Genomic DNA, 25,018 nt, shown 5'->3' with positions numbered 1-25,018 from the left:
TAGTTCTTTTTAGTCATTTTCATGTATAAGCTAACATTTTCTTTTTCCCTTAGCTTCCAATAAAAACAGGACAGCAGAACACGCATACCAAAGTCAGTACCGAACACAACAAGGAATGTCTTATTAATATTTCCAAATACAAGTTTTCTTTGGTTATCAGCGGCCTCACCACTATCTTAAAGAATGTTAACAATATGGTGAGTATCTGGGTCATTGTTTTGTGGGGGAATATGCTTTGGTTTGTTTCTGATTTAAAGACTACAGCAGCATATTTTGAGTATGGAAAGTCCTTTTCTGTGGACTCTGGATATAAACACTCATCATATTTTGTGGATGAGCACAGGTAACCTTGAACTTTCATTTTAGTTTTTGATTTTTTCTCTTAGATACTTCTTTTATTTGTGACCCAATCTTTTTATTTTTTTGGAATTAGGATTTCATACAGACTTTAGGTCATATGTAAATTGATTACAAAGTAATCTGTTAAAGTCTTTTCCTTATAGATTGTCCTAGTCCTAAGTAGACAGTAAATAAAATACGCCCTTGTAGTGTGAAAACGTGAAATTGCTTTTACGAAGGTATTGTTTTATTTTCTTCCTCCTGTAACCTGTGACAGATTCTGTAGTAGAGATCCCATTGTTGAAGTGATTTTCCTCAAATAGCAATTTCAACAAGTAATTACACTGTTAAAAGCTCGCAGTTGCCTTTTTCCTGTTTTATAAAACCTATTTACACTCCCTAGACTTCAGGTTACTCCAACTGTTCTGTCTCTGTACTTTTGAACATATCGTTTGTCCTGACTCAGGTGATTCCTCCCTCTGCCAATTCCTATCTAAAATCTCCTTTATATTCACTTCAAAACAACTGATCTGGATATTTCTTGATTAATTCCGAACTGCTTTTTCTGTCTTCAGCCCTTCTAACCACAATTTATATTGTTTGTATTGAGCTATGAGACTGACTTCTGGTTGTAGATTGTGAGATTGTGTGCCATTTTTATAGTCACATCTTTGGTGTGTTTTCTTTTTAAAAACTAGGTTAGACAATGCCCCAAACTTAGAAAATTGATAAACTGGAGGTGTGGGCAATCATTTGCCAGACAAAGAAATTTTTTCTTTATAGAAAAAAAACAAAGATTTTTCTGAAGAAAGCAGGACCTCTTATGAATATGTAAAATGCTTTACAGAAATACAGTTAAGATTTTGTGGTGCTCTTCTGTTGCCCAGTATGTGGGGCAGGGTGATAGGATTTTGCTTATATAAATATGTGGCTGTGTTCCCAGTTAGATGAAAATATTTTAATAATGGATCCTTTTCAAAACAAAAACAAAAGCGGTATTGTGATATTGGCATTCATTTAGTGCTTATTGAGTAAACTTAATTGTGGAAACCATAGTTCCTTGGTAAATAGCGTAGTATTAAATTTAAGGATAGCAAATGCCTTAAATTCATTGTAATTGATGTTATAGTATTTTGTTGCTGTAAGAATTGAGACTTTGAGTAATTTGTGGCATTGAAGTGTGGTTAAATGTTCAATTCAAGATTCTGGTGAAGATGTATATGTATATCCAAATCCTATATATTTTTAAAGTATAAACCAAAGTTATTTTCTTTTACTTTATAAGGCTAATGGTAGACTATAATAAATGCCAGCATTTTCGTTTGGGAATTTATTTCATGTGAGGATTAAGATAAAATCATAAATAATAGATGTAAATATAGTATCTGGGAGATAAGTGGAAGACTTGATTTTTTTTTTTTCTTAATCCTTAGCCCTCACTTTTCAGATGTGGGCTGATTTGTAGTAGAGAGTAATAGCCAACTTTTAGTGTTCTGAATATCTTTTCTTTTAGAGAATATTTGGAGAAGCTGCTGAAAAAAATTTATATCTCTCTCAGTTGATTATATTGGATACACTGGAAAAATGTCTTGCTGGGGTAAGTAAATCTAAAAGAGGCAGATTTTGTGAATTCAGTTTTGAGAATGATCTGATGTACCAAAGTATAGATGGAGACAAGAAAAGTCCTATGGATTTTTTGGGTCTAAAACATATGAATGTAAATTTTGTTAATAGAGCTAACAGCGTAGACAAGTTTTCACAAGAAAATTATTTTCTCATCTTTTATAAATTAAATAAATACTAAGTTTACTTAGAAAGTGTTAAACTTGAGCCACGTATCTCTGTCTCAGATTGTTTGGAAAAGGTTTTCTGAAAAAGACCACTATTTGATTTAATTTCTCCAGATATTGTTAGGCCTGTGGCATTGCTTAGCTGTGAAAAAATGTGATGCGAAAAAAATGTGACTGGGAGTAATCTTGTTCCCCCGCACTGCCCCATTTCAGTATTTTACCGATTTTAATATTTTACTTTTCACATCTATATAAAAGGGGGCTTTAAAAAATTACAAATATTACTGAGAGATCCTACCTTAAGAACACATGTTATGCGTAAATTATTAATATACAAAATAGTTATGTGGAGGGGTAGTTGAGTACAAAACAGTTTTTTCTTAGGTTTCCTCTAAATAGTTATCTCAGTATGTTTCAAATATGACTTAATGAGAATTTTTTCAAGAATTTGTTGTATAAAGCAAGGTGTTTCTGTACTTCGATAGCCTTAACTCTTACTGGAATGTGGTAGTTGTTTATGTAAATATATTTTTATACCTTCATTTTAAAGATCTGTCTATTAGAGTTATTATATTCTGTCTTCCTTTGGCACATCTTTTGCTTTTATTCAGAATTGCTTCTGTCATCAACATGTTATGGTTGTTTTCTATAGTAAACCTAGATGGGTGGGACTTGGATGTGAGGACTGTTTGTGTGGTTGAGAAGAGAGGGAATGGTCGGTAGTGTTTGAGGAAGGGGAAAAATAATTACATTCACTCAATTAGGTATCCTGGGGGAAGAGACACGTTTAAGACTATAGGCCACAAAACCTAAGCATAATGTTTTAAACTCTTGTATTGACCCTTGACCATATTCCAAAATTGTTAGTGTTTATAAGTTTTCTACTTAAATTGAGGGTGAGCTAGTTCTGTTTTTAGCTTGGTGCTTTCTATTAATTTGTGATATGCTGTTGTTCATTTGTAAAATGGAGCGGAAGAGCAAAAGTGCTCTTAAATAAGATGACGTAATTGTGAAGGTGGACAGTTTTTAAACATCCTGAATGCGTTCTCTGTAGTGGTCTTGTTGCTTTGATTGTAAATACCAGTATATCAGCCATATCCATGTTTGAATGGGGGTAGGGTGGTTTATTGCTTCTGTCAGTCCTGTAGCTTTTCTCTATTAACATTTCTAATTGAGAGGTAATGGTAAATGTATTTTGGAGAATGATTACTGGTACTATTGGCCCCTGTTTAATTGATACTCGTTGGAGATAGCCTAATTAAAACTCTAATAAGTGGGCATGGCATAACTTACATAATGCATAAAGTACATGTTATCTGGCCCTGTTCTATTTAAAATGTATGATTTTCTTTCATTGAATTTACAATGAAAAATAATGCTATTCATATTATCAAATAATTGTGTTTTCTTAGATCACTTTCAATGATATTATGGTTGTCTGTTGATTTTCATTTTTAGATTGAAATAAGATGAGGTAGTTTAAGAAGAGGTGAGTGTTTGTCATATAAGTAATTGAAATAGCTAAATGAAAACGATAAAATATTTACCAATATCATATTATGAGTAAAATTTTGTAGAATTTGAGCAATCTTTGTTCCTGCATATATGACCATTATTCAAAAGATTGAATACTTCCGTAATTTTTACTTGGTTATTAATTGGGGTTTCAGCATTTCTGTTGTTTGATTGGCCTGTAAGATTATAGGCATTGCCACTTGAATTTTGGAGGTTTTCGTGATACCTGTTTATTTGCTGTCTGTGTGTTTCAGTGTATTTACATCTGAAAGCACTTGGATTGCAATTACAGAATCAAGCATAGCACATAATTATACAAAATTTTATTCTTTGGTATTCCTTGGTATTACCAAAATCGTCATTCATACATGAATATTATTAGCTGTTAGGTGACATATTGATGTGGAACAGTGAATCTGCAGGATAGCTTATCCATTTGTTATTTTGTTAATTGTAGGGAAAAGATTTACTTTACAAAGTGGAGATCTTAATGTGAACAGCACGGTTGTCAAGCTTGGTGTGTCAACAACATTGGGATCACCTGGCATTATGTATTCCTGATGTGATATGAAATGAATTTTACTGAATTACCTGAAGTGTTTAACCTGAATTTAATCAGACCATTAGATTTAGGATCCAGCTACAGAAAATACAGTAACTACAAGAACACACTAGTTAGAAATAAGTCACACTACTTAGTTAAGTCACACTACTAAGAAATAATCGAATCAACAACACGGAACATTTTGTAAGGCCCATTTTCTTCAAGTCAATAGTATAGAAAATAAAAATGATGTCTATGGGGTGTTGAGGGGTGGTCATTTTAGAATAAAGAGACTAAAGGAATCATGCTGCAATTATCTGAACCTTTTTTGAATCTTGATTGAATTAAAAGGAAGTTATGAGGGTGCCAGGGTGGCTAGTTGATTAAGCATCTGCCTTTGGCTCAGGTCATGGTCCCAGAGTCCTGGGATTGAGCCCCATGTTGTGGGGCTCCCTGTTCAGCAGGGAGCCTGCTTCTCCCTCTCCTCCCTGCTCATGCTCTCTGTGATTAGCTCTGTCTCTCTCTCTCAAATAAATAAATAAAATCTTAAAAAAAAAAGTTATGAAAGACATTTTGGGGGCAGTTGGGGAAATTTGAATATATATTGGGTATTAGCTGATGTAAGGGGAATTGCTTTTTGTGTTGTTCTTTGATGTGATTGTATCGAAGTTATATTGGAGAATGCTCTTGTTTTTATTTTCTAAAGATTTTATTTATTTTAAAGACACAGTATATGCACTCTAGAGAGGAGAGGAAGGACAGAGGGGGAGGGAGAGGGAGAAGCAGACTATGTGCTGAGCACAGAGCCTTTGGGCTCCATCTCATGACGCTGAGATCGTGACCTGAGCCGAAATCAAGAGTCAATGGCCAGCCATCCAGGCGCCACAAGAATGTCCTTATTTATTTATTTATTTATTTATTTATTTATTGAATGTCCTTATTTTTAAGAGATGCTAAAGTACCTTTGGATGAAGTATTGTGATGTTTGTAACTTACTTTGAAGTGGCTCAACCAAAACAAAATTATTCATAATAAGTAAATATCTGTTTTTGGTCAGTCTGCCCAAAGGCAGGTGTGATTGTGCACCCAGGAATTTATTTGGATTTGAGACAGATGACACAGTGCACTCACAAATGAATATGGGTAATGTTTATTTGGAACTCACAACAAACTTGGGACTCTTAGGAGTGGAAAGACTTCTGTAGGGATTTGATGAACAGGGAAGAAGCAGGAGTGGTGGTGATGGTAGTGGTGGGGGATGCGAGAGAGGACGGATGGGGGGCTGGACTTTCATTGTGAAAAAAGGTGAAAGAGGTGAAAGATGGAACCATCCTGTCTATTAGACTGACTATAGATAGAAACAGCAAACACAGTGAAATATTAACAGTTGTTGAGTGTAGGTGATGAATATATGGGTGTTCATTATTCTATTTCAATTCTTATGTCTGTTTGAAAATTTTCATACAGCAGATCTTTACATGTAAATTTAACAAAGTTTTAGAATTATGTGATTATTTCTATTGTAGCAACCAAAGGACACAATGAGATTAGATGAAACAATGCTGGTCAAACAGTTGCTGCCCGAAATCTGCCATTTTCTTCATACCTGTCGTGAAGGAAACCAACATGCCGCTGAGCTTCGGAATTCCGCGTCTGGGGTTTTATTTTCTCTCAGCTGCAACAACTTCAATGCAGTGTTTAGTCGCATTTCTACCAGGTTAGTGTGTTAATCTGTGTAGAATTGTTGTTAAGTAACATAATTTTAAAAGTCTTTCTTTTGTCTGAATAAAAATAAAAAGTTGACAGAAATGAATTTGACTTGGGCTTTTGTATAAATTTTATACATTGATTTGACATTTTTATTACACAATATTGTGATATTGGTGTATATAATTAAATGTGAGTACTGTTATGAAGTTGAAAATCCAAATTTTAGGAAAATGTATCACTCATGATCAGGTTTTTTTTTTTTTTTTTTTTTAAAGATTTTATTTATTTATTCGACAGAGATAGAGACAGCCAGCGAGAGAGGGAACACAAGCAGGGCGAGGGGGAGAGGAAGAAGCAGGCTCATAGCGGAGGAGCCTGATGTGGGGCTCGATCCTATGACGCCGGGATCACGCCCTGAGCCGAAGGCAGACGCTTAACCGCTGTGCCACCCAGGCGCCCCAGGTTTTTGTTTTTAACACTAGTTATGAGTTTTGGGTTGGGCTTTTTAGTATTATTCCTTTAAATGGAATTAGCTAATCAGAATAATTGAGAAGAGTAGTCGGATTCCTAATGATCTCACAGCTCTGTTCTTTATCGCAAGATCCTAAGTAACCAAGCAAAAACAAAACCTAACAATATGGTAGCACAAGGAAGTGAGTAATTGCAAAGTAGACGTCTCCAGAAATTAGTCTGTGTTTTAAGTGTATGAATTCCAAAAGCTCCCATTTTTTGAGTATTTACAGTATATGTTGTGCTGTTTTATACTCATAGTGTCTTTGAAATGTAGGTGATACTTCCCCCAGTTCACAGGTAAGCAAACTAATACCCAAAGAATTTATTAAGGCCCTTTGCCAAATAATGGAGGATCTCAAATTTTAAAGTCAGACTGGTTTCAGTATTAAGTTCATTATATCAGGCTCCTACTCTATACTTCCATTTTAACCGTATTTTTATGAAATCTTTTTAATGATATTTTTACTGTTGTACTTCAAGATTATACGATAAATATGATTTAAGCTTTTATTGATGATTAAAAATCATCATGTGATCGTCAGTTGTGATATACTACAAATGGGAAGAAATTGGTATATAGATGGTGCTATGAAATAGGATAGAGTATGACCTATATAAATATAGAAATATTAATATATAATATAATATATAAATCTATTAATAAATATATAATTTCTATATAGATAGAATTATGACCGATGGTAGCAAATGACTCTGGAACTTGCCTTCATGCAAATGATTTGCTTATCTTGTGCAAGTAGAGTCAAATGGGTCCTTAATTATGACCAAATAGGAAGTATAACATGAATCACTTAGCAATTTAGTGAATCTAAGACTAACATAGAATACGGAAAAACAGCCCTCTTGGTTTATTGATACAGCCTTCCTATTTTGACTTGTCTGTGTTGTGTGATCAGTGGACTTCAATTAGTCAGCTTTGTTCATTCTTCTGTTGTTTTCCAACAGGTGTGAATAGAATATGCATCATAACTTGAGAGTTTATTTTATGGTGTTTTGGGGAACTTGGCTAACTTCAAAATCCTGCCGTCTTTTTAGTAAAAAAAAATGGCATTTCTGTAATCATGCTAGGCAACCGTATTCTTCAATCCCTCATTAGAACTGGTGCAAAGAAAATTAAATTTTGTTTAATGGTATAATATGATTGATATTGTTAGGTAATATTTATACAATAGAACAATGTTTTCATGAAATCTTTTGAGTGATAACATTTTATATTCTGAGTAATATTAAACCAGTTGAAGTAGCAAGGTAACCGACACCTAGGGAGTAGGAGGTGTGAAAATTATAAAAGAAAAAAAACCCCTTTGTTTAAGGGACTACTATACCAGCTTACTATTTGAAATAATCTTACATTGAAGGTGAAAATTATCAAAATAATAAAATGTTTTTTAGTCTATCCAAACATAAGTTGCTTTATAAAATACAGCAAATGTGCCACCTTTTAAAAACTCTAGAAATTTTCCAGTCACCAAAGGTTTCATTTTATAGGATCTTGCAGCATCAACGCGTGTAAATATAGACAACTTTTGTGTATTTCCTGAACCTTACTGCTTCTAGAAGAGAAGTTAAATGTCTCCAGAATAAGCTAGTTTCTGTAGCTTGCAGGGGACAGACTGCTCAGAAATGGGATCTCTGCAATACATGTTTTAGACAACTGCATATTATGTAGCTTGTGCCAGAAATAGGAGCTGATCCTGTTAGAGGACCACTCACCTAAAAGACCATTATGATGGTTTAATTTAGATGTAGATATCTTATTGACATTGCTGTCATAGCATTAGGTGATTTAAAATATGCAAGTGGCTAGAATGGAGTTCTATCTTTTTTTATATTAAAGATTTTATTTTAGAGCGAGAGTGTGAGAGAGTAATTGGGCACGAGTGGGGGAGGGGGAAGGGGCAGAAGCATGAGTGGGGTGGCGGGGGGCAAGGGGCAAAGGCAGAGGGAGAGGGAGAAGCAGAATCCCTGCTCAGGAGGGAACCTGACCCAGGGCTGGATCCCAGGACCCTGGGATCATGATCTGAGCCAAAGGCAGTCGCTTAACTGACTGAGCCACCCAGGTACCCCCTAGAATGGCAGTTCTTTCTGAAGATTGATTTTGTATCTCATATATAATAGATGAATCAGTATCGTGAAAATTTACTCTGTTTGACGATTCTACTTGTCCACAGATGTTTCTCTTTTAGGATTAACTTTAGCTTTTGATATTCCTGGCCTTTGATTTTTTTTAAGGGAATATGGGCTACAGATCTTAAATATACTTCTGAAGTATACCGTGTTCTCCGGCTCACAGTACTCTTTTACGTAGAAGATGAGCAGCTGTCTCCACAGAATTACTGTACGGTTGCACTAGATCTGATTGTTTTGTAGTGGGAGGGCCCTGCAAAATATCTGATTTGATATAATACCGGAAGCAGAAGACTCAGTGATTTTAAAAGTTCTATTTGATTCTTTTTTTTTTTTTTTAAACCTTTTTGAAGAAGTGGGGGCAGAGGGAGAGAGAATCTTAAGCAGGCTCCATTCCCAGCGTGGAGCCTGATGCGGGGCTTGATTTCAGAACCCTGAGATCATGACCTGAGCTGAAATCAAGAGTCAGATGTTTAGCTGACTGGGCCATCCAGGTGCCCCAAAAGTTCTATTTGGTTCTTTTATAGATCTGCTGGTTTTGTTTCTTTTTTAATGGTTTCTTATTTTTCTTAATATGTTAAATTTTTTATATGGCTGTAATCATTTAAAACATATTTTATATTCCCTTCGGATTGTTAAATCTCATATACCTGTATGTGCCAATTCTCATTCATAGTGAATGGTTTTCTGTCTTTTCTGTAAACTTGGATTGCACATTCATCTTTAGTGCATGCCTGTATTTTCTTTAGGAATCTCTTGTAGTTGTGGGAGTGTCCTAGTGATGGTTTTTGCATTTGCTTTTGCTAAGTGCCCAGCTCTGGACTTTTTTTTTTCTTTTCTTTTTTCCTTTTTGGTTAATTTCTCATTCCCAGACTGTATGGATAGTATAATGTGGACCTCAGACCCTTATAAGGTAACAGCTCTGGGTGATTTTTTTCCCCTACTCAAAACAGCCAGAGCAGACAGACATCTTATGTTGGTAGATTTTTTATCTCCTTCCACTCTTCCTTCATTCCATCTCTCTCTGTGGACTCTCGTTTAAGGAATTGCATAATTCTTGCTAGTCATGTTTTCTGCAGGGCCTCACTTCTACTCCGTACATTATTAGGGTGTAAAGCTTTGTATCCAGGCCCATGTAGATGTTAGCCACAAACCCCTAGGTTAAGAAGAGGAAAAAAACCTAGCTCCTGTGCTTCCTTTGTTGCAAGGTCAGACCATGTCTTCAAAACCATCTCTGGTTTTCAGGTTCCTCTTCATTTCTGCACCCAGATGGATGGGTGGTGTTTGTCTTATTTTCTTTCTTTTTCTTTCCTTTCCTTTTCCTTTTTTTGAGAGAGGGAGAGAGTGAGAAAGGTGGGAGGAGCAGAGGGAGAGGGAGAGAAAGAATCTCAAGGAGATTCCTCTCTGAGTACAGGACCCAGTGTGAGGCTCGAGCTCACAACTCTGAGATTATGACCTAAGCTGAAATCAAGAGTCGGACACTTAACCAACTGAGCCACCTACACGCCTTTATTTTATTTCTATACTTTTAAATATCTTTTTGTTGTTCAGTTTACCTGGTCTTTCTAGATGTTTTAGTAAGTTTTCCACTTTACTTCTTTTGCTCCAACTACCCTTTGATTTCTGTCCTTCAGAAATGATGTTTAAGCCTCCCAAAATACCCCTTCCCTGTGGAAATACTGGGCTGTAAAAAGTATTAAACTTTTCTTCCATTTTTCACAAATAACCAGAAGACTCAGCTTTTCAGAAGTTGGTGTTGCTGATTTATTAAGTTGTGTTTCCTAAGGAATCATATTCCCTATTTCCTAGGCTTTTTGCAGCAGCTCTGGAATTTTTAGCATTGTAAATCAGTATTGAGGACCTTGTCATTCCCAGTGTGAACTGCTAAGCTTTTCTCACCCTGATGATATGAAGAGCTTTAGTGTAAGTGCTTAGAATAATTTTAATGTTAGCTATACATCTGTAGGCTAAAGTTAGTGAAAAAGGAATTTGAGAAGGAAGAAATCAGATTGATATCACTTTTAACAACTGAAGGTTTAGTATGATGATTAATGTCAGTTTTAGACTCCATTAAATGGCTACAATTTGAGTTAATATTATGAGTAAGATTTTGTAGTATTTGTGCTTTTTCACTGTATCTGTCTCTCTCTGCATTTATGAACATTAGTAATTCCATTCATCTGCTTACATATTTGATATCTTAATTGAAATAATGAGTATGCCTCATTAGGAAGCACAGTTCAATAGATTAACAATGTCAACTTTTGAAAAGCTGACTTCTCCCAGCAAAGGAAACAGATGACAAAACCAAAAGACAACTGACAGAATCTGGGAGAAGATATTTGTAAATGACATATCAGATAAAGGGCTGTATCCAAAATCTGTAAAGAACTTATCAAACTCAACACCTAAAGAACAAATAATCCAATCAAGAAATGGACAGAAGACATGAGCAGACATTTCTCCAAAGAAGACATACAAATGGCCAACAGACACATGAAAGATGCTCAATACTCGGCATCAGGGAAATGGAAATCGAAACCACAATGAGATACCACCTCACACCTGCCAGAATGGCTAGAATTAACAAGTCAGCAAATGACAGATGTTGGTGAGGATGCGAAGAAAGGGGCACCCTCTTACACTGTTGGTGGGAATGCAAGCTGGTACAGCTACTCTGGAAAACAGTATGGAGGTTCCTCAAAAAGTTGAAAATAGAGCTACCCTGCCACACAGCAATTATAGTACTGGGTATTTACCCCACAGATAACAATGTAGTGATCTGAAGGGGCACCTGCACCCCAATGTTTATAGTAGCAATGTCCACAATAGTCAGACTATGGAGAGAGCCCAAATGTCCATCGACAGATGAATGGATAAAGAAGATGTGGTGTACACACACACACACACACACACACACACACACACACACTGGGGTATTATTCTGCCATAAAAAAAGGTGATACCTTGCCATTTGCAATGATGTTGGTTGGAACCAAAGGTTATTATGCTAAGCAAAATAAGTCAGTCAGAGAAAGACAGTTACCATATGATCTCACTGATATGTGGAATTTAAGAAACAGGAGAGGATCATAGGGGAAGAGAGGAAAAAATAGAACAAGTTGAAACCAGAGAGGGAGACAAACCATAAGAGACTTTTTTTTTTTTTAAGATTTTATTTATTTATTTGTCAGAGGGAGAGAGAGAGCGCGTGTGTGCAAAAGCAGGGGGAGCAGCAGGCAGAGAGAGAAGCAGGCTCCCTGCTGAGCAAGGAGACCGATGTGGGACTCATTCCCCGGACTCTGGGATCATGACCTGAGCCGAAGGCAGGCACTTAATGGACTGAGCCACCCAGGTGTCCCCTATAAGAGACTTTTAACCATAGGAAACAAGCTCAGGGTTGCTGGATTGGGGGGAGGTGGGGGGATGGGGTAACTCAGTGACGGACATTAAGGAGGGCATGTGATGTAATGAGCACTGGGTGTTCTATAACACTGATGAATCACTGACCTCTACCTCTGAAACCAATACTGCATGAAATGTTAATTAATTGAATTGACTATAAATAAATAAACATATAAATAAATAAAGGAAATAAGTAAAAATAAAATAAAAGCTGACTTCTGTGGTTGTTAGTGAAAAATGGAGGAAAAATTTTATTCAGACTTAAATGAATTTTATCAGTTAAAAAATCTATTTTTGTTAAGTGTTAAATTTTTCTACATTCGTGATAACTTCATATTTAATAGAAGGGAAATTTGGGGTTTGGAAAGATTCTTGTCTTTACAAGAATAAGGTTTGGTGAGGGAGGGACATTAATCAATCACATCAGTACACGTACAGATTGTGAAAAGTACAAGGAATAAATGCTTACTCATTTTTTTCAATACAAAGTAAATGTCTCCTATAAATGTAGATAAAACACCATTTATGTTTCTGAAGTCTAGTTGATGTAATCAGCAGTTAATAAGTATTTTTATTACAGAAAAATTTCAAAGGCACAGAGACTAGGATTTCAAATACTTATGCATGTCTGTGCTTCAGCAGTTCTCTGCATGCTGTGATTTTTTTGTTTAGATAAAAATTGTATAAATCTGAGGTGTACAACATTATGATTTATGTATACCAGTCAAGTCCACTGGATTATATTGGTTTCTTTTATCATATCCCCTGAATTAGTTATGTATCTTTACATTTTATAAGAAATATTTACTGTCTTTTATGTGTATTTTTTCTTATAAACTCATCATTGGGGTGAGAAGAATCTGTTCAGTTCAGAATTTTGAACTTAAGATAATAAATTATTTTTGGTTTTTACTTTTCAGATTACAGGAATTGACTGTTTGCTCAGAAGACAATGTTGATGTTCATGATATAGAATTGTTACAGTATATCAATGTGGATTGTGCAAAATTAAAACGACTCCTAAAGGGTAAGTTTAAATGTATGATATATCTGAGCTAATCCCCGTGAGTGAAAAACCAGCGTTTGAATGTATGAATGGTCCTAATTGTGTGGAACTAGAGCATCAAAGTGGATTTTATAATGTAAATGTGAAATGGACAATAATGCTTAATGGTTCAATAATTTTTAAGCCTTTGAAAACCAAAAAAAAATGAGTATCTTAAATCTTGGCAAGGGAAAGTTTAACTACAAGTTTTGCTTTAACAAAGGGAACATACAGGTGCTATTACTTAATTTTTCTAGAATTTCATTTCTTACGGATAGCTATAGGTTGTAGAAGTTATCTGTTTAGCTATTGTAGTGCTAAAAGCAGATAGTTTAGCAGGATATCAAAGTTCCATTGCAGAATGGAAGTAGAAGATTGTGATTTCATGACAAGAGGAGGAATTGAGATGGGCATCTTCTGATATTTGTGTTTTCAGGTCTGTTACTGACTCTCTGTGCAGAATTACAAAGTCTCTTACCTTTTCAGTGCTTTTTGCTTCCTTGTAGAACATTTCCGTTATAATCCCATCTGGCGACATTATAATGCTTAATATGTGATTTTATTTATTTCTAAAAAATTTTTTAAAGATTTATTTCAGAGAGCGAGACAGTGGGCGGGGGAGGGGCAAAGGGAGAGGGAGAGAAACCCAAGCAGACTCTGCGCTGAGCACGGAACCCGAAGTGGGCTTGCTCCCATGACCCGAGATCACGGCCCCAGCCAAAACCAAGAGTCGGACACCTAACTGACTGTGCCACCCAGGGGCCCCTTAATATTTGATTTTAAAGCTTTGGAAAATGCTTTCCGTGATTATGTTGATTAAAATAAACAGTCACAAGGAATTGAGAGAATTTCTGTGGTAAGCATGAAAGAGTTAATATACATCAAATATCAATGAATGTTATTAATAAACTGACTATAAGTACCTAATTTCATTTCACAAAAATCCTTTTTTAGTTTTGTGTAGTATTGGATCCTGGCTAATTTATGTGAACCCTTATAGTGTATGATTCACACTTTATAATTTTACTTTGTATATTGATTAAGGAATTATGAAAAATGTTTTTAGTGTTTAACCTAAAAGAAGATTTAGTTATATTAACTTTGAAAACTTCAACAGTTCTGCAGTGTAATTGTCAAAATACCTTGTTTATTGTTTTCTTAACATTTGCTTTAAACTCACTGTTAAAGGGTTTCACCAGAGATGTAAAAAGGCTAGCTATATCTAGGGGCGCCTGGGTGGCTCAGTCAGTTAAGCATCTGCCTTCAGCTCGGGTTATGATCTCAGGGCCCTGGGATTGAGCCCCATGTCGGGCTCCCTGCTCAGCTGGGAATCTGCTTCTCCCTCTGCCCCCCCCCCCCCGGGGCTCATGCTTGGGTGCTCTGTCTCTCAAAAAGGCTATATCTATGTAGATCAATACTATAAAGCAGTGTTCTATCTCTATTACCAATTTTAGGTCATTACCATTATAAGACCAAGCAACAATTAAATCACTTTTAGTAATCTTAATAAAGAAATAAAATGGATCATTTTAGCTATTATGTTAAGTGGACAGCAATTGTTTTAAACTATAATAAACCACAACTCAGTTCACAGTTGAAATTTTAAGATCCTAGTATCTATCGTTAAATATTAAGGATGATAATATTTAGAGATTTTCTCTGTGTATAAAATTTAAGAAGTATAAGTGGGGTTTTGTGATGTTTCATAACTGTTTAGTGACGTTTCAGAAATAAATCTAGTCTTGGTTGCCCATGAGTAGGTACATGTTTAAAACATCAGTTTTCAGGGCGCCTGGGTGGTGCAGTCGTTAAGCGTCTGCCTTCGGTTCAGGGCGTGATCCTGGCGTTCTGGGATCGAGCCCCACATCGGGCTCCTCCACTGGGAGCCTGCTTCTTCCTCTCCCACTCCCCCTGATTGTGTTCCCTCTCTCACTGGCTGTCTCTTTCTCTGTCAAATAAATAAATAAAATCCTAAATAAAAATTAAAAAATAAAACAGTTTTCTTAGAAATGTTTACTGGGTGTTCTACACAACTAATGAATCGTTGAACACTAGAACAAAAACCAATGATGTACTATATGTTGGCTAAACGAACATAATAAAAAAAATAAAATGCACAGCATTTGTTAAGAAACTGTGTTCAAGAAACCATGCTAAGTGCTAGGATTACAAAGATTAATAAAGTATTGAATCTTTCTCTATGGAGCTCATGGCCTGGTTTATGAGACACATTTATTACTACCAAAGTATTTGCAAAGTAATGTGGCAAACTCATTGGTAGGGTTAGCATATAGTGAGGGAGGAGGTATGTATTTGTTTGGGGGTACGAGTAGTGAAGAGGAAAAGAGCAAGATCTGGAGGTACAAGAGCAGGCCGGATTGTGGTAATAAAAGCAGAGTGACGTTTGTTGGGTTTTCAGCCCGTGCCACACATTCTCCTGTGCAGTTCCATGCCTTTTCTCACCCATCCTCCCAGGAACCCTGTGAAGCAGATAGTAGTAATATCATCCCCTATGTAGATGAGGGAATTGAGGTGTAAGTGACATTTCCAAGGTCAGACAGTGAGATTCAAATCACATCTGCCCATCTCTAGTGCCAAATGTTACACACTGTGCTTATAGGTTATATAATTTTTAAAAAATGGCCATGGGAAGTGATGGAAAGGCTTTAAGGTGGGGTCAGTATTTTATTTTAGACATACCACTTTGCTTGAAATTTGCAGGATGGCAAAAGGTTACATGAAGTTCTGGGACTTGGTTGTATAGTAACGTGAGTGAAAAATGAGGGTAGAGCAGGTCTGGATGGAATTGGGGTAGGGTAGAGACCAATTTGGTAATGGTATTTAGGAAGTAGAGTACACAAAATACATAAAATACATCACCTAACATTTGGTGATTAATTTAGATACGTGAGGTTAAAGAGAAGTATCACCAAGTATTACAGAGCAAGCAGATTAAGCAGGAAAGGAAAGGAAGGGTTGATAGCAGTAAAGAGCATAGCCAAGAAAATGATAAATTTAGTTTTACATCTATTGCCTTTAAGGTATGGGTTGGCTGTCCAGTCAGAAACTTACAGAACTGGAGTAATAAGAGGCATATACATTGGAATTGAGAATAGACTACTGTGTATAACATATTTAAGGTATCATAAAGGTAAGTTAAAGAACGTGGGAAGGCAAAAAGGCTCAAGAGTGCTTCGAAGTATAATGTCATTACTTGGAAATCAAAGGAGAGCAAGAGCTAGGAAAGTTGGAGGGATACATTTTATTTTATTTTATTTTATTTTTTTTAAAGATTTTATTTATTTATTTGACAGAGATAGACAGCCAGCGAGAGAGGGAACACAAGTAGGGGGAGTGGGAGAGGAAGAAGCAGGCTCATAGCAGAGGAGCCTGATGTGGGGCTCGATCCCATAACGCCGAGATCACGCCCTGAGCCGAAGGCAGACGCTTAACCGCTGTGCCACTCAGGCGCCCCTGGAGGGATACATTTTAAAACGGACTTAGCAAATAACTTATTTCCAAGTCCAGAAAAAAGTGACATTTAAGTTGTTTAGACAGTTTTATTACTCGACTCAAATCTATCTAAGAAAGATATTTATATAAATATAATAAGTACCTGATTCCCTTCATTAAAAGTCCGTAGGGGTCAATAAAAACAAAAATAAACGAGTGGGACTATACCAGATTAAAAGGTTCTGCACAGCAAAGGGAGCGTCAACAAAATGAGAAGGCAGCTTACTGAATGGGAGGAAATATTTGCAAATCATGTATCTGCTATGAGGTTAATACACAAAATATGTGAAGAACTCATTCAACTCAATAGCAAAAAAACCCTTCACATTGTGATTAAAAAATGGGCAGAGGATGTGAATAGATATGTCTTCTTCCAAAGAAGACATCCAGGTGGCCAACAGGAACATGAAAAGATGTTCAACGTTAGTCATCATCAGGAGAGTGCAAATCAGAACCACGATGAGCTATCTCCTCACATTTCTTAGAATGGCTATTATCAAAGCAACAAGAAATATAAGTGTTGGTGAGAATGTGCACTGTTGGTGGGAATGTAAATTGGCACAGCTGCTAAGCAAAGCAGTATGGAGGTTGCTCAAAAAATTAAAGGTAGAACTACTGTATGATCCAGCAGTTCCACTTCTGGGTACTTATCCAAAGAAAATGATAACATTAACTTGAGAAGATCTATATACCTGGTGTTCATTGCAGCATTATTTTACAATAGCCAAGGTATGGAAGCAACTTCAATATCCATTGATATATGAATGGATAGAGAAGATGTGAGATATATATGTATTTAAAGTGTACATATATGTTTATGCATATGTTTAAAATATAAATATATATGTTATATAAATATATAAAATATGTTATATATAAAATATATAAAATGGAATATATGTATTCTATATTAAAATGGAATATTATTCCACCATAAAAAGGAAGGAAATCTTACAATTTGTGACAACACGGATGGACTTTGAGGGAATTATGCTAAGTGAAATATGTCAGACAGAAAAAATACTATATGTCTCACTTACATGTGGAATCTTTTTTTAAAAAAGGAAGACAACCAAGCTCATAGATATGGAGAACAGAGTGGTGTTTGCCAGACGTGGGGCAAGGGATGGGAGAGTGAGCAAAATGGGTGAAGGGAGTCAAAAGGTACAAACTCCAGTTGTAAAAAGTCATGGGGATGTAGTGTACAGCATGGCAACTATAGTTAATAGTACTGGATTGCGTATTTGAAAGTTGCTAAGAGAGTAGATCTTAAAAGTTCTCATCACAAGAAAAAAATTTGTAACTACATATGGTGATGGATGTTAACTAAACTTACTGTGATTATTCCACAATATATACAAATACTGAATCATTATGTTGTATATCTGAAACTAATATAATTTTGTATGTCAGTTATACCTCAGTTAAAACAAGTGAAGTCCATAGGTGGAGTTTTCTTCCAAGGGACTGTTACCAGTAAAATAGTTTATAGAAGGATCATCTTTTATATATATATATATATATATATATATACCTACAAAGGTATAAGTCTTTGTAGATGGGGACAACACATTGACGGAAGAGGAAATGAAAATATCTAATATATTCATATGGAGAAATGTTTAGTCTTGTTTTTAAAATGCAGTCCACTATTTTGAACAATCAAATTAGCAAAAGGAAAACATGTTTAATGATGACAAGAATGTGGTAAGGCTACTTTCATATGCCGCTTGGTGTGAGTGGCATTTGGCCCAACCCTTCCGAAGATCAGCTTGGCAATATTTATCAAGAGCCTTAAAAAATATTCATCTCTTTGACTAGATAATTCTACGTCTGGATCTTATCCTAAAGAAATGAACAGTAATATGGAAAATATTTGGATATAAAAGTGTGTATTAGTGTTAATTATAATAATGGTATATTAGAAATATCTTAAACATACAATTGGAAAATGTTTAAATAACCAGTGACTTAATACGTTGACTTAAATATTCTGAAAGACCCCAGAGTGTGGCTTTGAAACCCAATTCAGTAGTTTGTTAGATCTGTAACCTCAGAAACACAATTTGCTCATTTGTAGTATCTGAAAATATTAAGGTTTTGAAAGAAATATATTAGATTGAAAATACCTGGCTTGTTCTAACTGTTAAGTTAGTTACTGTCATATTCAGAGTCATCAAATAAATGAGGAATTTTTAATGATATGGAAAAAATTTGGGATACTGTGTAAAATGAAAAGAACAGGTTTGATTTAGCATTTATGATCTCAGTTGTGGTAAATATATTTGTCTTATACTGGCATATGAAAAGGGATGGAAGAAAGTTCATCAGACTGTTACCTGTGATTCTAAATGATAGAATCGTGGATGATGTTTTAAATTCCCCTTAGATTGTTGTGTATTTTTTTAATTTTCTACAACGACCATGTGTTTTATACTTTAACAATAAATTATTATTAAAAACTAAAGAATAAAACTAGAACCTTTGAGATTCAAGGCATATTTGCTTTTCACTGAATTTTGTCGTTAGTGGACATAACCAGTGAGTTTTTGGTTTATATTAATTGTCTTTCCCTTCACATTGCTTACAAATAACCTAGGACAAAAGTTTGTATGTAAAAGGAAAGTTTTGTTGGTTTGTTTGTTTTTTACAAGTAGCTCTGAATTTGTGTTAACTAAGTAATTTTAGAGTTATTAAAAAAAATTTTTTTTTTTCCAGAAACTGCATTTAAATTTAAAGCCCTAAAGAAGGTTGCACAGTTAGCGGTTATAAATAGCCTGGAAAAAGTAAGTTATAACCTCTTTGATATTAAAATTTTGTTAAATTTTGCTTTTAAATGTTGCTGTCTTTACTATTTTGAATCAAAAGTCATGACTGGGTGATAATTTCACATTAATATTTAGGAGAAATAAATTGTAATACTCTTATGAAGGAAATTAGAAGTTTGTAATATAATTGGGGTTGTGTGACATTTTATTTACTATATTATGAAAATATCCCTGCTTTCGTATAAAAACATATGTTTTGTTATTTGTAGGCATTTTGGAACTGGGTAGAAAATTATCCAGATGAATTTACAAAGCTATACCAGATTCCACAGACTGATATGGCTGGTAAGAATAAGATTATTCATCTTTTAAACTCTTACTTATGAGGTAAAAGCCTATCACCTTCCAGATTATTTATGTTATTAAGGTGCTTTTCATCTTGTCAGCTAATGTCAAGTAGGAAATATTATTTTTCTCTTGTATTTCAAAATTTCCTTCAATCCTTTTCCTTTCCTTTGAGCAAATAGTAAAAGAAGTTTGGAATGAAGCTCTAATCTTTAATTAGAGTTGTGGATTGGATATTTGATGGCTCTTCTTTGTAGAGAGGTACTCTTTTGTGCTCTGAGGCTTCATTTTGTATTTAGGGAGATGTGTATAAAGTGGTAATATCCCTTCCTAGAATTCTTGAGACACCACTGTGATGCAGAGAAAACAGACTCCTGCAGAGCTCTGATGATCCCCTTTGGGAAGCCGTCCAGTCTGTTTCTCATGTACATCACACTTTGCATAAGGCCCTGCACATTGAGACTAAACACAAGTTTGTTCTGAAATGTGACCTTTCCTAGGATGGATCAAGATAGCTCCTTTGTTCTTTTTATTTATTTTTGAAAGATTTATTTATTTATTTGAGAGAGAATGAGAGTGAGAGAGAGTGCGGGGGAAGAGGGAGACAATATCCAAGCAGACTCCCGCTGAGCGTAGAGCCTGATGTGGGGCTCAGTCTCATAACCCATGAGATCATGACCTGGGCCGAAACCAAGAGTCGGATGCTTAACTAACTGAGCCACCCAGGTGCCCCAAAATAGCTCTTTTAATACATAGACAATATAGTACTGCTTGTCTGCTTACCTGAAATTTAATTGTTTAATGAACTTCCCAGTTTATCTTTTAAAAATGTGACCTTTGGGTGTTTGGATAGTGACACCTTTTAGTTTAATGCCAGAGATATTCTTCTCATTTAGTAATATAATTTAATTGTATTTTTCACATAGAGTGTGCAGAAAAACTGTTTGACTTGGTGGATGGTTTTGCTGAAAGCACCAAACGTAAAGCAGCAGTTTGGCCATTACAAATCATTCTCCTTATCTTGTGTCCAGAAATAATCCAGGATATATCCAAGGATGTGGTTGATGAAAACAACATGAATAAGGTGAGGAGGGCAGAATTATTAGAATCCATCACTTTTGTGTTGTGTTATTTGCATGTAGTTAGGGGTGATTCTGCTCTGTGCTAATGAAATTGTCTAGTAAGTCATTTTAGATATTTTAGAACAGTTTTCATAGCATTTTATTAGGAAGGTAGGATACCATATATGCTGTCTGTAGTGAAATTGGTACTATAACAACTGCTAATTCTAAGGGACTCTTAAAATTTTTAAAAGATAGAGCAGGGTAGGGTTAATCTTATTGTTTTATTTGAATTTCTGTATTCAGTTTGTTTTGGTAATGCATTCTTTATTTATTTACTAATTTGTGCCACTTTGGGAGAAATGCTCTTAGCTGAGTGAACAGGAAGTGGGCTCCTGCATGACTTGCCTGTGGATGGGGATGTTCAGAATCAGCAGAATGATTCAGTACTTTGCAGAAATATTGGACAGAGAGTTTATGCACTTAATGGCTAACTAAGTGAACTTAGGTAATCCTTTAGAGTCTGTGATGCTGTGGTCCTCCACTTAGGTCTGTACCATTGTGAGGACACCGTTTTTCATGTTAGATTGCTTTTGGAGCCTGTCAAAAGAGTAATTTTTGGGAGGGTTTCTGTTTCTTGGGAAAATAAACAGAGGTAAAAAGCTATTATAAATTCAGTACTACTCTTAAGTGAGTAGTATTTGAATAATCACAGCTACATCTTCCTAAATGTTTATTGATCATTTGTATGTCTTACATGAATTTCTCATTTCCCATTGAATTGGGTTTTTTTTTTTTTTTAATATTTTATTTATTTGAGAGAGAGAGCACAAGCGGGCGGAGGGGCAGAGGGAGAGGGAGAAGCAGGCTCCCCATTGAGCAGGGAGGCTGACGCGGGGCTCGATCCCAGGACCCTGGGATCATGACCTGAGCTGAAGGCAGATGCTTAATCACTGAGCCCTCCAGGCGCTCAAATTGTCTGTTCTTTATTGATTTGTAGGGTATGCGTTGTGTGTACACTTTTTACCTAGTTTCTCTTTTTAAACTTTATGGATTTTTTTGTTTTGGTTTTTGCTGTTTAGATATTTAAAATTTGTAGTAGTCTACTCTTTTTCTTTTTGTCTCTTAACTTTTTTGGTCATACTGCTCCTGCCCATGACTTTATGTATTCATTTTATTGAGATACAATTCACATACCATAAAATTCACTCTTTTAAAGTGTACAATTCAGTGGTTTTTAGCATATACAAAAAGTTGTGCCATCATCACCATTATCTAATTCAAGAACATTTTTGTCCCTGAAACAGAAACCTCGTACCTGTTAGCAGTCACTCCTTACTCCTTTCTCACTCTAGACTCTGACAACTACCAATCTGCTTTCTGTCTCTGTGGATTTGCCTATTCTGGATATTTCATATAAATGGAATCATAATAGTATCATTTGATACACAAAGGTTTTTCATTTTGATGTAGTCCAGTTTATCCATTTTTTTTGTTGCTAGTGCTTTTTTGGTATTATATCCAAAAAAATCATTGCCACATCCAATGTTGAAAGATTTTCTTTTATGTTCTCTTCTAGGAGTTTTATAGTTTTAGCTGTTTAGATCTTTGAGCTATTTTGAGTTAATTTTTGTGTATAAGGTAAGGGGAAAGGGTCTAGCTTCATTCTTTTGCATATGGATATCCAGTTTTCCCAGCACCTTTTGTTCAAAAAACTGTCCTTTCTCCATTGAATGGTGTTAGCACACTTGTTGAAAATAATTTGATCGTTTATGCAAGGATTTCTTTCTGGACTTCCTATTCTGTTTCATTGGTGTATAGGTCTGTTCTGATGGCAGCACCACATTGTTTTGATTACTGTAGCTTTGTAGTAAGTTTTGAAATCAGGAAGTATAAGTCTTCCAACTTTGTTCTTTCTCAAGATTGTTTTGGCAATTTCTCTTTACTTGATACCATATGAATTTCTGGATGGGTTTTTCTATTTCTACAAAAAGTGCTGTTGGGGTTTTGATAGGGATTGCATTGAATCTGCAGATTGTTTTGGGTACTATGGACATTTTAACAATGTCTTAAGTCTTCCAGTCAATGAACATGGGTTGTGTTTCCATTTATTTTATTTTATTTTTTTTTATTTTATTATTTTTTTTAAAGATTTTATTTATTTATTCGACAGAGATAGAGACAGCCAGCGAGAGAGGGAACACAAGCAGGGGGAGTGGGAGAGGAAGAAGCAGGCTCATAGCGGAGGAGCCTGACGTGGGGCTCGATCCCACAACGCCGGGATCACGCCCTGAGCCGAAGGCAGACTCCCAACCGCTGTGCCACCCAGGCGCCCCGTGTTTCCATTTATTTATGTCTTTAATTTCTTCTAACAGAGTTTTCATTGGATAAGCTTTCACCACCTTTGTTAATTCCCAACTATTCTATTCTTTTTAATGCTATCATAAGTAGAATTGTTTTCCTACTTTCCTTTTTAGATGGTTCATTGCTAGTGTCTAGAAATGCAACTGATTTTTATATGTTGATTTTGTATCCTAGAACTTTGCTGAATTTTTTAGCTCTAACAGGTGTGTGTGTGTGTTTAAGGTGTTTGGAAATAAGATTGTATCATCGGAGAACAGAGGCCATTTTATTTCTCCCTTTTCAATTTGAATGACTTTTAATTTTTTAAATTTTCTTTTTCTCTTCCTTAATGTTCTGCCTAGAACTTCCCCTAATAATGTTGAAAAGAAGTGGCAAAACTAAGCATCCTTATCTTGTTCCTATTAGGAGAAAAGCTTTCAGTCTTTCACTGTTGTGAGCGTGATGTTAGCTATCGTTTTTTATATATAGCTGTTATTGTGTTGAGGAAATTTTCTTCTATTCCTAGCTTATCCAGTGCTGTTATCATGAGAGGGTGTTGAATTTTGTCAAATGTTTTTTCTGCATCAATTGTAAGGATAATGTGAGTTTTTTTCCTTCATTCTACTAACTTGGTATATTGATTAATTTTTGTTGTTGAACCTTTTTTGCGCTCTACAAATAAAACTCATTTGGTTATGCCACACTGAGATACCACCTTACGGCAGTTAGAATGGCAAAAATAGACAAGGCAAGAAACAACAATTGTTGAAGAGGATGTGGAGAAAGGGGATCCCTCCTACATTGCTGGTGGGAATGCAAGTTGGTACAGCCACTCTGGAAAACAGTGTGGAGGTCCCTTAAAAAGTTAAAAATTGAGCTACCCTATGATCCAGCCATTGCACTACTGGGTGTTTACCCCAAAGATACAGACGTAGTAAAGAGAAGGGCCATATGCACCCCAATGTTCATAGCAGCATTGTCCACAATAGCTAAATCGTGGAAGGAGCCGAGATGCCCTTCAACAGATGACTGGATTAAGAAGATGTGGTCCATATATACAATGGAATATTACTCAGCTATCAGAAAGAACGACTTCTCAACATTTGCTACAACATGGACGGCACTGGAGGAGATAATGCTAAGTGAAATAAGTCAAGCAGAGAAAGACAACTATCATATGATTTTTCTCATCTATGGAACATAAGAACTAGGAAGATCGGTAGGGGAAGAAAGGGATAAAGAAAGGGGGGGTAATCAGAAGGGGCAACGAAACATGAGAGACTATGGACTCTGAGAAACAAACTGAGGGCCTCAGAGGGGAGGGGGGTAGGGGAATGGGATAGGCTGGTGATGGGTAATAAGGAGGGCACGTATTGCATGGTGCACTGGGTGTTATACGCAACTAATGAATCATCGAGCCTTACATCGGAAACCGGGGGTGTACTGTATGGTGACTAACATAATATAATAAAAAATCATTAAAAAAAAAAACCCATTTGGTTATGGTGTATAATCCTTTTAATAAACTGCTGAATTTGGTTTGCTAGTTCTTCTTGAGGATTTTTTCGTCAGTATTTTTAGGGATATTGGTCTCTAGTTTCCTTGTCATGTTTTTGTTTGGCTTTAGCATTAAGGTAATGCTGGCCTAGTGAGATGAGTTAGGAAGTGTTCCCTCTCCTTTAAATTTTTCGAAGTGTTTGAGAAAGATTGGCGGTATTAATTCTTATTTAAATGTGTGGTAGAATTCACCAGTGAAAACACCTGTCCTGGGCTTTTCTTCGTTGGGAGGTTTTTTGATTACTGATTTAATCTCCCTATTAGTTCTAGGTCAATTCAGCTTTTCTCTTTCTTAATGAATCAGTTTTGGTAGATTGTCTATTTCTTGGAATGTGCTCATTTTGTCTAAATTATCCAATGTTGGCATATAATTTTTCATAGTGCTATTTTATAATCTTTTATTTCTTTAGAAATAGTAATGT

The 25,018-nt window shown here is 35.6% G+C and overlaps 1 protein-coding gene across 6 annotated transcripts in view; it reads left to right on the top strand.

The window, feature by feature from the left end:
• NF1 (neurofibromin 1) overlaps positions 1–25,018 on the top strand; it is a 258,716-nt gene that overhangs the window by 55,168 nt on the left and 178,530 nt on the right. For all 6 annotated transcript variants that reach the window (XM_026517664.4, XM_026517666.4, XM_048223273.2 and 3 more), the window contains exons 2-8: positions 54–197; positions 1,853–1,936; positions 5,715–5,905; positions 12,885–12,991; positions 19,241–19,308; positions 19,560–19,635; positions 20,562–20,719. In XM_026517664.4, coding sequence (XP_026373449.1) covers positions 54–197; positions 1,853–1,936; positions 5,715–5,905; positions 12,885–12,991; positions 19,241–19,308; positions 19,560–19,635; positions 20,562–20,719 — 828 coding nt within the window. The remainder of the gene's footprint in view (positions 1–53; positions 198–1,852; positions 1,937–5,714; positions 5,906–12,884; positions 12,992–19,240; positions 19,309–19,559; positions 19,636–20,561; positions 20,720–25,018) is intronic.

The sequence above is a fragment of the Ursus arctos genome, unplaced genomic scaffold, assembly GCF_023065955.2.
Source record: "Ursus arctos isolate Adak ecotype North America unplaced genomic scaffold, UrsArc2.0 scaffold_24, whole genome shotgun sequence".
NCBI classification, from domain to species: domain Eukaryota; kingdom Metazoa; phylum Chordata; class Mammalia; order Carnivora; family Ursidae; genus Ursus; species Ursus arctos.
This window is presented reverse-complemented; position numbering and strand designations above follow the sequence as displayed.